The sequence below is a fragment of the Trifolium pratense genome, linkage group LG4, assembly GCF_020283565.1.
Source record: "Trifolium pratense cultivar HEN17-A07 linkage group LG4, ARS_RC_1.1, whole genome shotgun sequence".
Classification (NCBI taxonomy): domain Eukaryota; kingdom Viridiplantae; phylum Streptophyta; class Magnoliopsida; order Fabales; family Fabaceae; genus Trifolium; species Trifolium pratense.
This window is the reverse complement of record NC_060062.1, coordinates 32,143,372-32,157,936: the sequence shown is the minus strand read 5'-3', so window position 1 is coordinate 32,157,936 and position 14,565 is coordinate 32,143,372. Positions and strand designations below refer to the sequence as shown.

At 32.8% G+C, this 14,565-nt stretch overlaps 1 protein-coding gene, 1 long non-coding RNA gene and 1 pseudogene across 3 annotated transcripts; 1 reads left to right on the top strand and 2 right to left on the bottom strand.

Moving 5' to 3' along the window:
• Positions 1 to 3,690: 3,690 nt before the first annotated feature.
• LOC123922488 lies at positions 3,691 to 4,939 on the bottom strand (annotated as a pseudogene).
• A 2,800-nt stretch (positions 4,940 to 7,739) lies between these two features.
• Positions 7,740 to 11,317, bottom strand: LOC123919671 (F-box/kelch-repeat protein At3g06240-like). Of its 2 annotated transcripts, XM_045971644.1 has the most exons (3): positions 11,140 to 11,317; positions 8,897 to 10,224; positions 7,895 to 8,119 (listed from the first exon to the last, which is right to left on the bottom strand). In XM_045971644.1, exons 2-3 carry the CDS (start codon positions 10,213 to 10,215, stop codon positions 8,059 to 8,061), a joined length of 1,380 nt encoding a protein of 459 aa, XP_045827600.1. In that variant the 5' UTR covers positions 10,216 to 10,224; positions 11,140 to 11,317; the 3' UTR covers positions 7,895 to 8,058. The 2 variants fall into 2 exon arrangements, with proteins under 2 accessions (XP_045827599.1, XP_045827600.1); XM_045971643.1 differs by having other exon boundaries at positions 7,740 to 8,119; positions 8,897 to 11,317.
• Positions 11,318 to 13,419: 2,102 nt separating this feature from the next.
• Positions 13,420 to 14,416, top strand: LOC123923675. Its single transcript, XR_006814464.1, has 2 exons — positions 13,420 to 13,726; positions 13,826 to 14,416. It is a non-coding gene; the product is annotated as an uncharacterized LOC123923675 (long non-coding RNA).
• The last annotated feature ends 149 nt before the right edge of the window (positions 14,417 to 14,565 follow it).

Sequence of the window (14,565 nt, the reverse complement as noted above, 5' to 3'; positions counted from 1 at the left end):
TTTGAAACCCGAATTTGAAATAATTGTTTGGTCAATAGTCGTTTTAGAGATATCGGATTATTGTACTATGATAAGGAGAATTAACGAGCATAAATCTTTCTATGAATTTGAATTGACCTAAGACATTAGGAAATTATTTTTATGGAAAAGGGTTCTTAGTCATTAACACTGGTCTGAACTATTTAGTTAATTCATCGTGACAATAAGAGTGAAAAGGTAGCTTAGGACCGCATTTACCAAATCATGAAGATGAAGTGAATCGAAAATTCTAATCATCTCTTTAATCGTTTGCAATCATCACTTTTAATTTTAATTGTTTTATAAACCAACTTTGCTTAGCAAATCCCCCTCAATTTACATTCCTAAATACGATACAATTGTTTTGCCGAGATTGGAACAATCCCTGCGGTCGATTATTAGTGTCATAGTAGATAAACCCTTTCTTTGAACAATACTCCAATATACAGTATCCATTATCAAAGTATTTTAATGGCCAATATAAACTAATATCCCTATACAAAAGCCTTAGTCCACAAAACTCCAGTGTCATCATTCTTCATGATCCACACACACATCCACTGAACTAGGTAAAGACGCATTGCATACATAAAGAGAGTCCCTGAATGCTCCCATGCTAATACTATTATGCATGAATCCATGTCGAAAGAAAGTTGGAGATGGCAAACCTATTAATTGCAACTTTTCAGTTTCAAAGTTGAAACACAAAATTCAATATTTCTTATCCGCAAAATATATCCAATGAAGTGCCTCATTCACAAAAGTGGGATATTCGAGACTTTTTATTGAAGAAAAGTTACCATCAAATCTAACATTCTTCCATGTTGGTGTTCCTACCACATTGATTTCAACATTCAAAATTCTATATACAAACCATTGCAAGAATTCACCACATGAAATCCATCATCCCACCAATCCAGTTCACCATCACGAAGGGGAAGCTTGAATGTAGGTTCAAGCTTCAAAATATTGCTGCATTTACTGTCAAGTTCTGGAAGCTCATCCTAAAGAAGGTACATGGTTCTCGAGACTAGTTCTCGATCAGGTGCACGAATCAGGAAACCAATCGTGACCGGTCAACGTGCAATTTGGCAAAATGTGGGTCTGAAATCAATGTGTTCCAAGTTCTACAAACATGTTTACAAATGAGAACAAGCTTGATCGGATGTCGAAGAAGAATGTCGGTGGTGATTGGCAATGGAAGATCAGCAAAAGAAGGGTCAAGTTCTCGACTTTCTATGTCATCAATTTTTTCTTTCCCTCTTTTGCTAGCCCTATTGAGCCCCTTTTCCTTTCCATAGCCACACACTGAGGTACAAAAAAAAAAATATAAAGCACACGAATGTGGAATCATATTTAATTGAGTCCATTTAATTTTCTGTTTAGGAAACAAGTGTAATTAGGGTCTTTGACATCCTAGTTGTTCCGCATAGTATCATCATAAGCTTGAGTATTTTGGACCAGTCATGGCACTAATTTCCGCTAGGGTTATGGCCTTCCCAAGAATGTGTTGTGCGGGGATTAGCTAATTAGACTAACCATCAATTAGGAATTCAAATTTCAACAATCAAATATGTTTATCTCATCTAATTGGAGTAACCGTGACTTTCCTACGAAACTATGCTCCGCCCTCACAACCTCAGCAACCAAGTGCGGGACGCGGATCATTAGGTTTATAGGCGGAGATGAAGAATAAGAGAATCAATAAATATGAAAGATGAACGAAATCATCTGAAGGAAATCCTGAAATAGAATGAAAAGGCTAACGAATCATCGCCTTTTTCTAAACCTAGACAATAGTAATATAATGTCATTCCCATGAAAGCATTAATGTATTTGAAGTCTAAGACAAATTCCTTTTGTTCCAAAAGTCATATATCTAGAGCTAGTCAAACAAGATAACACAAGTTATAGAGGTCGCAAAAGCAATCGAATGCACAGCATCAGTATGTGCCTGACCTTACAATACCTTGCCAAATCAAATGTCCATATCAGATCACATTTTAATATTACCAACACTACATAACTTCTTCCAATGTTCTGCAATCTACCTTTTACATCTACGATTTAATTAGTTATATAGTACTTCTCTCTACATCTTATGGACATAAAAATCATCCTAGCAAACCATGTAAAATAGTGCCAAGATTGGCAAAAATAGCCAATGCAAATACTGATGCAAGAGTCTGCAATTGTTTATTTGAACTTTATCAGATACCAGAGCCAATACAATACATGGTTCGTTATATCACAGTAAGAGATTAAAAATCCCTTTTATAGGAAGTGATGAAGAATAAGAGAACCAACAAATATGAAAGATGAATAAAATCATCTAAAGGAAATCATGAAATAGAATGAAAAGGCTAATCGATCATTGACTTTTTCTATACCTAGACAATAGTAACATAATGTCATTTCCATGAAACCATGAATGAATTTGAAGTTTAAGACAGATTTCTTTTCTTCCGAAATTCATATAGACTAGAGAGGTAGCCAAACAATATAACACAAGTTAGAGAGCTCGCAAAAGTAATCGAATGCACAGCGTCAGTGTTGGCCTGACCTTACAATACCTTGTGAAATCAAATGTCCTTATCAGATCACATTTTAATATTAGATAACACTACATAACATCTTCCAATATTTTGCAATCTAACTTTTACATCTATAATTTAATTAGTTGTATTGTACTTCTATCTACACTTTATAGACAAATAAAAATTAGCTCTGTGCTTTAGATTAAAAATTTCGTTAAAAGAAATCACAGATAGACAAATAAAAATTAGCTTTATGCTTTAGATTAAAAGGAATATAATTAAAGAGATCAAAACATAATGACTAATCTTGAAGCACACAAAGATTAGCAAAACATAGACTTTCTGTTACACAAGAACATGGAATCCAACGGCAAAAAACACCAAAAAAGCATAGTAACACCCAAAGTTATAGTCTTTCTACAACCATATAAACAAACACTTGCACAAAAGAGGATATAATTCTCTGGCCAACAACATAAGCTGAGCATAGCACAACCCACTAATAACAACACATGATTCCGACCTATAATTACAAGTACTTAAGCAACTGGTTTTCTTCTTGGACTTAACCAGAACAATCAATCCAATAAAATGGCATGGAATTGTACTCGCTTATAAACTCATGCTCGGAACATCTCTAATCCAATATCTCATCCAATGTAGGACTCTCTTAACACTAACCATTCCCCCATTTTGAAAACAATTGATACAGTCCTTATCAGAACACATTTTAATACGATGCTTTTGTTCTTAAATTTGGCTGCAAATTACTAAATCTACATAACTTCTTCCAATGTTCTGCAATCTACCTTTTACATCTATGATTTAATTAGTTATATAGTACTTCTCTCTACACCTATGGACATAAATTCATCTTAGCAAACCATGTAAACTGTGCATCAGATTGGCAAAAATAACCAATGCAAATACATATGCTAATGTCTGCAATTGTTTATTTGAACTTTATCAGATACCAAAGCCAATACATGGTTCATTATATCACACAATAAGATATTCAAAATCCCTTTTATAGGAAGCGATAAGAATAAGAGAATCAACACAAATATGAAAGATGAATGAAATCGTCTAAAGGAAATCCTGAAATAGAATGCAAAGGCTAACAAATAATCGCCTATTTCTAAAGGAAATCTCAGCAAACCATGTAAATAGTCCATCATTGGCAAAAGTAATCAATTCAAATTTCAAATACAGATGCTTGAGTCTATAATTTAGTTGAATAAGAAATTGATATATGAAGCATAGCAACCTTAAGTAACAAAATAACATCTAAATTGATATGATTCTTAAGGAAACATTCAAAATAAAAATAGAACGATACTCCAATATAGCAGTTCCTTGATCCATAGTAGTCCACGAAACTCCAGTGCCATATTTTTCCATGATCTATACATCCACAAAACTAGGTAACTATGCATTTCCTACATTAAGCGAGTCCCCTAATGCTCGCATGCTAACAACTTCTTTGCGTCAAATTCCATTACCATAGGAGCAAGGAGAAGGGAAGAACTTCAACTTCTCACTTTCAAAGTTGAAATACATAATTCAATATCTCTAATACTAAAAATTGATCCAATGAAGTGCCACAATCACAAAAGTCGGATATTTAAGATTTCACTCCATGTTAGTGTTCCTACCACATTGATTTCAACAGTCATATTCTTAAATATATCGGAAACATAATTGTTCCAAATTCTTATAACCGAGTTGCAAACTAAAAGGGTCTTTGTTGATTCAATCACACAAGCAAAGAATTTCATTGCAAGAATTCGCGACATCAAATTTACAATTTTTTTCTTGCAAACAAGCAAGCCATGTTTCTCGTTTGTTGTAAAATTCTCGAGGCTCACTCATCTTCAAGAAGCTACATAGTTCTAGAGACTAGTCTTCATCTCTTCGATCAGATATCAAAATCAGGAAATCATATGGTGACAACTCAGGTGACAGCTCAAAGTACAAATTGGGAAAATGTGGATCCGAAATCATTGTGTTCCATGTTTTACAAACAGACTTACAAATAAGAACAGACTTGATTGGAAGTCGAACCAGAATGTCGGTAATGATTGGAAATGGAAGATCGGCAAAAGAAGTGCCAAGTTCTTGACTTTCTACTCCATCAACTTTTTCTTTCCCTGTTTTTCCTCTTTTTCTAGCCCTAGTTGAAGGGATTGAGTCCCTTTTCCTTTCCATAGCCACACACTAAGCTACAAAAACAAAAATAAAGCACACAAAAAGGAAATCATGTTAATGGGTTCCATCCATTGATTTCATATTTCATTTTTACAAACCATTGGAAACTCACACACAAAGTGGAGGACCGAAATTCGAACACTGGTCATGAATAAAGCACACAAAAGGGAAATCATGTTAATGGGTTCCATCCATTGATTTCATATTTCATTTTTACAAACCATTGGAAACTCACACACAAAGTGGAGGACCGAAATTCGAACACTGGTCATGAATAAAGCACACAAAAGGGAAATCATGTTAATGGGTTCCATCCAATGATTTCATATTTCATTTTTACAAACCAGTGGAAACTCACACACAAAGTGGAGGACCGAAATTCGAACACCGGTCATGGCGTTTGACCTAGCAATTTCGGCATTGCTGCCGGCTGAGCTAGAATTTCATATTTCATTTATCTAAACAGAATATTAATCTTTAATTGGTAAGCTGAATATATTATTCAAATCAAACATTAAAAAATAAAGTCTGAATTTTGCAAAATTAATAAAAAATAAAATAAAAACTTCAATTAAAGAGATTTGTTGGCTAAACTAGGGTTTGTGAAAACTGAAAAATACAGTAAAATAATAATGTTGATATGAAAGTGTACCTGAGTGATGGAGAGGAAAAAGCAGAGGAGTTGTTTATATGCAAATGTGTTGATGGTGAAAAAGGAAGAACAAGTTGGAGAAGTCACAAAAAAGAAATGGATTGAAGGGTTGGCGGCGTTTGAGTTCAATCTGTCCATTAAAACGCCACCAATTTCAGTAAAATTGTACGTCTTTTGAAACGAGTAAACCTCCATTAGCTGCTGTTTTTGGCAAATAGGTATTTCTCAATTTGGTTTTACATCTGTTTCACATTAAGTTTTTGTCTTCATTCACTTTGGGTGTGTTTGACGAGTTCACTAGTTTATAATTTGGTTTGGCAAGCTTTTTTTTTCAGCTTATACAAACAGCGGAATTTTTATGTATTATTATAAGTTTGTCAAAGTAGTTTATGATAAAATAGCTTATAAAAATACAATTTTGGATAGTGTGAGCTTATAAAATAACATAAAACCTAATTTATATTGCAAAAGTTGTTTGTATAAGCTCAAAATAAGCTAGGCCAAACGAGCTTGTTTGATAAAAATAGACGTGTTTGATAATAAACTTATCTAATTAGCTTATATCGTTTTTTGAGATGAAATTTAAAGTAGCAATATGAACTCATAGCTTATAATTTTTTACATTTTATATCATTTTTACCCTTTTTTTCATTTATTATTTCTCTATTTTTTTTAAATATAATAATTACCCATTAATCGTGTATTTTTATGTCATTTTGTATTTATAACAACTAAATTTGTCAAACACTTTAATTTCATTCTACTAGTTTTCCAACTATAAGCTATCAATCATCAACTATCAGCTATCAGCTATGAGCTAACTTATAGCTTATTTTTACATAATAACATTTTCAACTTACCGTCAAATTATTCTTTGTATTTATCAATTTTTTTTATCAAATAGTCATTGTTTTACTTTGAGGGTTGACTACTTACTGTTTAAATTGTGTGATGTCATTGTTCACCTGACACTTAATACTCCACTAGTTTGAGATATTGAATGAGATATTGAAAGAGTCAATGAGTTATTTAAGAGGGAATTATAAAGACAAATCAATTTGGTGGTTTCCTCCTTTTAAAAAAGTCTATGTGAGTATGAATATTAAAAAAAAATATGTATAACTATTACAAAATTTGTTCAAAGAGTATGTTAGGGACTAAATTGGGGATAAATAATTAAATATAAGAATAACATTGATATTCTAATCATTTACCTTGATAGCAAATGAACTGAACCAAACCATTTATATAATTCAGTTCAGTGTATATGAACCTAAAAGATTGTACGCGGTTAAATATGAGAATCAATTTGAAAGTTTAATAGACTCAGCCAATCAGAGACCTTTTAAAAATATTCATAATCTTACGAATCTATTTGAAAGTGTCTGAGACTTACTTGATGGCTTATGTAAATTTTATCTACTTTTTATCAACAAATTATAAGTGCTGCAGTTTTCGCTTCATTAACCACACAGCATTCATTATATTGAGGTTTCTCAACCCCAAACCTCCAAATCCCTTAGCACGAGTAACTATCTTCCATCTCAACGCATGAACTTTCTATCATGATCATCAGCCTAAATAAAGGATCGTTGCATCCGATGTATATTCTACAAACACAACTTTAGAATAGCATTTGTCATCATAGGATAAATTGGAATTGCCTTTTGCAAATGTTACTCTCCCTGAAACTGTTTGGCCTTCCGGGACGCAAGCTTGGTACTTATTTGATCAATGATGTAATTAGAATCTGCTTTCTTTGGAGTTCAACCATAAGAGGAACTCCAAGGTATTTCCCCAAGCATGTCATTTCTTTGAAACCCGAGACCCGAACAATCTTATCAATATATTAGTCTTCACCACACTAATATTCTGGCCTGACATCTTGCAAAACAGCTCAAGAAATCTATTTAAATGACGAAATTGCCTCTATGTTGCCTGTCCAAAAAGTGGTAAATCATTCGCAAACACAAGGTGCGATATTATTGGACCCTCCCAACCAGCTTTCAACGACTTCCGATGACCCTCCTCCACGGCTTGAGAAATAATGTGAGACAATTTATCCAAACAAATAAATAAGCTTTCAACGAAATTAATCATTTTTCAAAAAACCGCACACAACTTAAATAAGACACTTTTAATAAGACGGACGGAATATTTCATATAGTGTCATAGTTATGCTGTGACATCTATTTCTTTTCTCATTCTTTCTTCACTGTTACTCGATTTCAAGATAAAAAAGAAATAGTAAGTGATAAAGAAAGTGGCAAGATAAATTGAGTTGCACTACCTTGGAAAGTATAAACTAATAATGATTCATATTTGTAAGCTAACCATACCCTCATTTTGAAAAAAATTGATGCAGTCCTTATCAGATCACATTTCAACTTATGAGGAGTAGAATAAAAAGGATAAGCAACAATCATCCTCTTTTTCTAAACCTAGACAAATAATGTAATATATCATTCTCATGAAACCATTAATTAATTTTGAAGTCTAAGATAATATTGTTTTGTTCATACAAAAGTCACAAACAGCTAGAGCTAGCAAAACCAAAAATTGTGATACAGTATGACAATTACTTCTTAGATCGTATACTTCACCATATTCTACACCATCAAATTAAGAGAAGTATAAGCCAATTCAAAAATCTTGAGCCAAGTAGAGAACTTCATTTTCTTCTGGCAATTTAAACTTTGCACACCTATATAAAACAATACCAATATTAGTAAATATTGTTAGAGTAGTAGTGGGGTCATTATAGTTTCCAGCTTCTGTTTTTACTCTCTCTTTATGTCTACTATTTGATAATTACAGAAGATCCAAGGATAAAGAAAGATTAATAGATGTAATTACTAATTAGAGATGAAGTTTGTGTCCACATGAATTTTTTTTTCTTCATAAACTGCAAGAGTCAAAATGTAATTGAATATGGTAGATATGAACAAACTATGAAGCATAGACATAGACACAGACACCATGTGTCCGACCGACACCGCGACACACCTAATCCGAGGACTCGCCACGACACGACTCGGCAAGGAGTGTCTGTGCTTCATAGGAAGAAAGAGTAAAGGGAAGGGACACACATTGTCACAGTGTAAACTAATTTTACACTTGACGTCGAATGATAATATAATATTTTGCGGTTGTTTCTAAATTTGGTTAAAAAGTGGAATTATGTAGCAATATAACGAGTTTTTACTAGATGTCGGTTTAAAACTAATTTACATCGATAGTACATCCCCAATTAAACTTGTGAAGAAAACCTAAAATTCTAACATATATATAAACAATACCAGTACCACATAATGTTTCTACCAAATGACAAGATATATAATTTAGTTGTATAAGCAATTGATTGATGAAGCACGTGTAACCTTAAGTAACAAAATAATACTATCAAACATGTTATGATTGTTAAGGAAACATTAGATTCAATAATCAACAAAAATAGGAATTTTAAAAGCTATGCCCTTACCGCGAGTGGACATTCAAGTTCAACACTTCAATATTATCTCCTTTCACAACATCTTTAAGTGAGATAAGACTTGGAATATGAGGAATTACTTCAAGTAGTTTTGCTTTAGTTCCGCAAACTAGGAATCTTTTTAACCGATTCTTTTCAGGTTTACAGTAGGTAAACCCTACATCAGAATGATACTCCAGTAAGGCAGTAACCTTTTCAAAGTGTATTACTGGCCAACATAAACTAATATCCCTATGAGGTGCACCAAAAGAATGATTGCTAAAAACCTTAGTCCATGATTTTTTAGAACCATATTTCTTCATGACCCACACTTCGACATAACTAATTAAATTTACATAACATATGTAAAGAGAGTCCTCCAATGCTCCCATGCTGACACCCTCTTTGTGAGGCAGCGGAAGTCCATTATGTGTGAAGGAAGGAGAAGGGAAGAGTTTCAACTTCTCAGTTTCAAAGTTGAAACGCAATATTGACCATCTCCGACTGTCAAAAAGTATCCAATGAAGTGATCCATTCAAAAAAGTGGGATGTTCAAGCCTCCATGTAAAAATACTACGATCAACTCTAACATTCCTCCATGTTGATGTTCCTACCTTATGAATTTCAACAGCTATACCTTGAAACACATAGTTATCATAATTGTTCCACATTCTTATCACCTTATATTCATTAGTTTTAGGTTGGAAGCCAATACCAGAACATATTGGTCTCTGACTTTTCTCCGGCGTCCTAGTGACCTTAGGAAGTCTTATAAACTCACTTGTAATTGGGTTGCAAACAATTAAAGGATCTTTGTTGATTGGATCACACAAGCAAAGCAAGCCATTGCAGGAATTAGCGACAACAAATCTATGATCTTTTGGTTTGCAAACAAGCATGCCATTAGCCTCATCTCGTTTGTCTAAAACTAATTTGGCATCACGAAGAGGAAGTTTGAACGTAGGTTCAAGCTTCAAAATACGATCCCATTCATTGTCAAATTCATGAAGCTCATTTTCAAGAAGGCACATGGTTCTTGAGACTAGTTTTGGATCACATGTCCGAATCATGTAACCAATTCGTGACAACTTAAAGTGCAATTCGGCAAAATATGGGTCTGAAATCAATGTGTTCCAAGTTCTACAAACACGCTTACAAATGAGAACAGATTTGATAGGAAGTTGAAGTAAAATGTGGGTGGTGATTGGAAATGGAAGATCAGAAAAACAAGAGCCAATTTCTTGACTTACTACCTCATTAGCTTTTTCTTTCCCTCTTTTGCCTCTTTTTCTTGCCCTAGCTGAAGGGATTGAGTCTCTTTTCCTTTCCATAGCCACACACTGAGGTACAAAAAGGGGAAAAAAAGAAACAAAGTGAAGAGATAAATTAAACACAAAAAGGGGAATCATATTTGATTGAGTCCTTTAATTGGTTTTTTCCTTTCATTTCGTTTATCTAAACAGAATAATACCCTTCACTTGATTGAGAATTGGGCAAACATTTATTTTGGTCCTGAAAGTGTAATTTACAATCAAATTAGTCTTTTTTTTTTTTCCCGATATTAACTATCTAGTTCCCAGCAGAATAAAATCTGACCAATAATTGTTCCCACCAGTACTCGAACTCGGGTTCTCCCAAACCATTCGTTCTAGGGAGAGCTCATTAATCACTCGAGCTCAATGTCTTAGTTACTATCAAATGTATTGAAATGGCAAATACATCTTTAACATATCTTTTTTTTTCCAGGGTAAACTGGGTCTCAAAGTCAGAGGTTGAACCCAGGATACTGGTTAAACTAGAAGAGACTCACAACATTTCATCTAAACGCTCTTGGGTACATCTCTAACATTATTTTTTTGTTGGGTGTAAACTGGGTATCACCGCTGCAAGTCAAAGTCAGTCATCGAATCCAGGACATTGATTAAGCTACAAGAGACTCGCGACATCTCATCTAAACGCTCTTGGATACATCTCTAACATATCTTTTAGTAGTAACTTTAATGGACTCAATTGACTACCTAAGAAAAAATTTGAGGATTAAAATGACTAATAAAAGCAACACTCGTGAATGTATTTGCAATTTTGATATATTAAAGACCATTGTCGGAGCAAATTACATTTTCAATAACCAAAATGGTGGTTTATCCATTGAGAATTTGAAATAAAAAGAATCAAAGCTACACAAAAGATAAGTTTAAGGGGTTTGTGCAAAATTACAGCAAAATATAATGTTGATAAAGGAAGAACGAAAGTACCTTAGTTTCCAGAGATTCTGAAGTTTGGTGGGAAAAAGTAGAAAAAAGTTGATTGAAATAGAGAGGTTTTGTGTATACAAACACAAGTTGGAGAGATCACAAAAACAATAGATTGCACAGCGTAAGTGACAGCGTGAGATGAGCTAGTAAACCGTGACAACAACTGAGCTAGTTGATAGTGATACTCTTTGTTTTTTTTTTTTTTTTTAATTAATGATCATTTTTATGAATTAAAAAACGAGAATGTTAACTTGTGAAATGTGGAAAAAAATTATTGAACTTGTGGTGTATTCAATTGTCTAAATATTAAATTCTTTGTATCATTAAATGTTATATTTCTATTTTTAGGTAGCTTAACATGTGTCATTAGGGCATAAGTTAACATTACCCATCAAAAAATTATTTGTCAACTATTGTATAAAAGTTTTTTTTTTTTTTTTTGACAATAACAAAATGGTATTCATTCATTCATTCAAATTGATAGATTACATAAAAAACAACCACATAATCAACATCACTAAAAACGTAAAGGATGAATCTGCGAACAAAACTCATAGCATCCGAGTTAATAGCATACAACGGCAAAATGCCTACAACAAATAATATGATAAAGTTAAAGTCACTGAAGTATCCATGCCTCCGGATCTGCAGCGTTGAAGCCCAAATCATTGGTTGAATCTGTAATTGACTGAAACCGATCTTTTCAATAGAAATCAAATGAATACCGCACAATACGGGACAACAAAAACGTCGCAGAAGACGACGAACAACACAACGCCGCACTCAGACGACGAAATCACAAAAAAGAAAACACAAAAGAAAAACTTGATCAATGTGAAGATCACTTATTTAAATAAAGAAGAAAAGGAAAAACAATCATGAGGGGTGATTTTGGGTCAAAAATTGACCCTAAAACCACCACTCCTTGATAGATCAAGAAGAAAAAAACTAGGTTAAGGTGGGGTATAAAAGTTTAATTAGTATATTCTGTCGGTGTACAATTATATACACATATATCTAATGATATGTTGCCACATCAATTAATGGATATGACAATTCATGTGTTTTCATATTCATCAGGTGGAGACATGTATGCAGTTAATAATTATACACATACTAATTAAATTAATTGTATAATAGAGAAATAATTTTATAATTTTTTTTTATTAATCCTCTAATTCTAAGAAAAATGGGGCGCGATTCAGAGTTCGGTTGCGAGTTAAATAAAGTCTAACCAATAAATGTTCTCACCAAAAGTCATATTCGAGTAAGCTACTAGATTTGATCTAGTAGTGAGGGGTTTACATTGTTGTCAATGGTGAAGGTTTTTTCTCATTGATTTCTAGAAAAGAGGGTTTTTCTGTTAAAATTATTGACATGCGTACTACCTACGTACATACATAAATAAAAAATCATATTTGTGAACTTTGAAGATCATTTTTACGTAAAACTTAAAGATCTGTCTTAGAATTGAGTATTGGGTCTAACTCAACCCTACAAAATTGATTTGTAAGGTGATGATTGTCTCTACTTTATAAACACTTATTTAGGCCATCTCGCAAGCGATGTGGGACTTCTTTAACACACACCCTCGACGAAGTGGCCCACCAAATCGTGGATAGGCTCTGATATCATCTTAGAAAATGGGTATTGGGCCTAACTCATCCTTACAAAACCGACTTTGTAGAGTAGAGTTAGGCCCAATACTCAATTCTAAGATGGTATCAAAGCCTTTTCACGATCCACTGGGCCACATGTTATCAGGTTTCCGTTATTGGGCCACCCACCGTTTATATCCACGCACCAAGCCCAATAGTGCTGGACGTGAGAGGGTGTGTTAAGAGTCCCACATCGATTGCGAGATGACCTGAATGAGTGTTTATAAGCAAGAGGCAATCCTCACTTTACAAACCGGTTTTGTAAGGATGAATTAAGCCTCTCACCTATTTCTAAGAACCTATTTGTATCTTAAAAAACTTAAAGAATTTATCTCATAGACACTTAAAATTTAAAAAGACTTATACATACATGCATTTTGCCTTAAAAGATACAATATTAGTTTAGCTCACAAGAAACAATCATGTCTCTCGAACAATGTCAAGAGGTTAACTTTGATCCCAAAATAGATTCCATTATTATAAGAGCTTTGTGATTTTTCCCTTTTCTATCATGAAAGGATAAAATATAAATATTTTTTGGTAAAAAACTGAATGATAGGATAAAATATAAATATTATAAGAGCTTTGTGATTTAAATATTATAAGAGCTTTGTGATTTTTCCCTTTTCTTATTTGATTTACTAACTAAGGTTGCCAAAGGGCAAACACAATATGTTGATATACGTAAAGAATATTTAACAATGATTCATGTTATATGAATAAATATTTATAATTTCTCTTAGAGCTAAAAAATATTTAATCGATGTAAAGTGTGTTTGAGATTTGTACATTATATAACAATTAAATTATATTGTATTAGTTATATACAAATCCGAAAAATATGGCTAAAATTCTCAAAAAAAATTATACCGTAATCATCTTTCTTTTTATATTTCTTATTGTGGTGGACATTGACGAAAAGCCAACCGGTAAGCCATTGTTTCATCATTTACAGATTTTCTTATTTAATTCAAACAATATTTTGTATCCATATTATTAACATTTTTTTTTTGTATCCATATTATTAGTTAAAGCTTTCTTAAAGATATGTGAACATGATTCCGACTGTCTAAGAAGTATGTGCAATTATCCAAAAATTGTGAGATGTATTAACAAAAGTTGTGAATGCGTTCGTATGATGTCACTTTTTCTATGAGTATTTCTAAGAGGTCATTTGGTTGAGAATTCGTTCTTCAACTTAGAGGTTTTCGGTTCGAGACACGACACCGAGAAAGAGACGAAGAGACAAAGAATGGGTTCTGGTACTAGTAATCTCTTCCACTATACTATTACTCCATGAGCTATCATTAATTTATTATGCTGGGACTTAATAATTTCATTTATTTTTTCATTTTCTAATTTTATTGAGTTTGTAGTTTTGAATATAGGCTATTATATAGGGTAAAGAAATTAAATAAGAGAAAGAGAACAAATTATTCAGATCTTTCTTATTCTCTATAAACTTTGGGGGTATTATCATGACCTCCAATTTTTTATTCACTTTACATATCCTTTCCAGCACCACCTATAAGACTATACTGTATTTGATAGTTGAGTTAAATAAAAATTGTTACTTGTAGCCTATAATTTTATAATTATATCATAACATTGTTATAGTACTTTTTATTTGTTTTACACTTCAAATTATATTTCTTTTTGTCTTTTATACTCTAAAATAAATTATTTAACTTTTTTTTTCCTAAGTTAAAAGAATAGTGATCTTTAGGAATACCAGTCTAGGCACTTCCAAAAACCCTCATCGTCTACC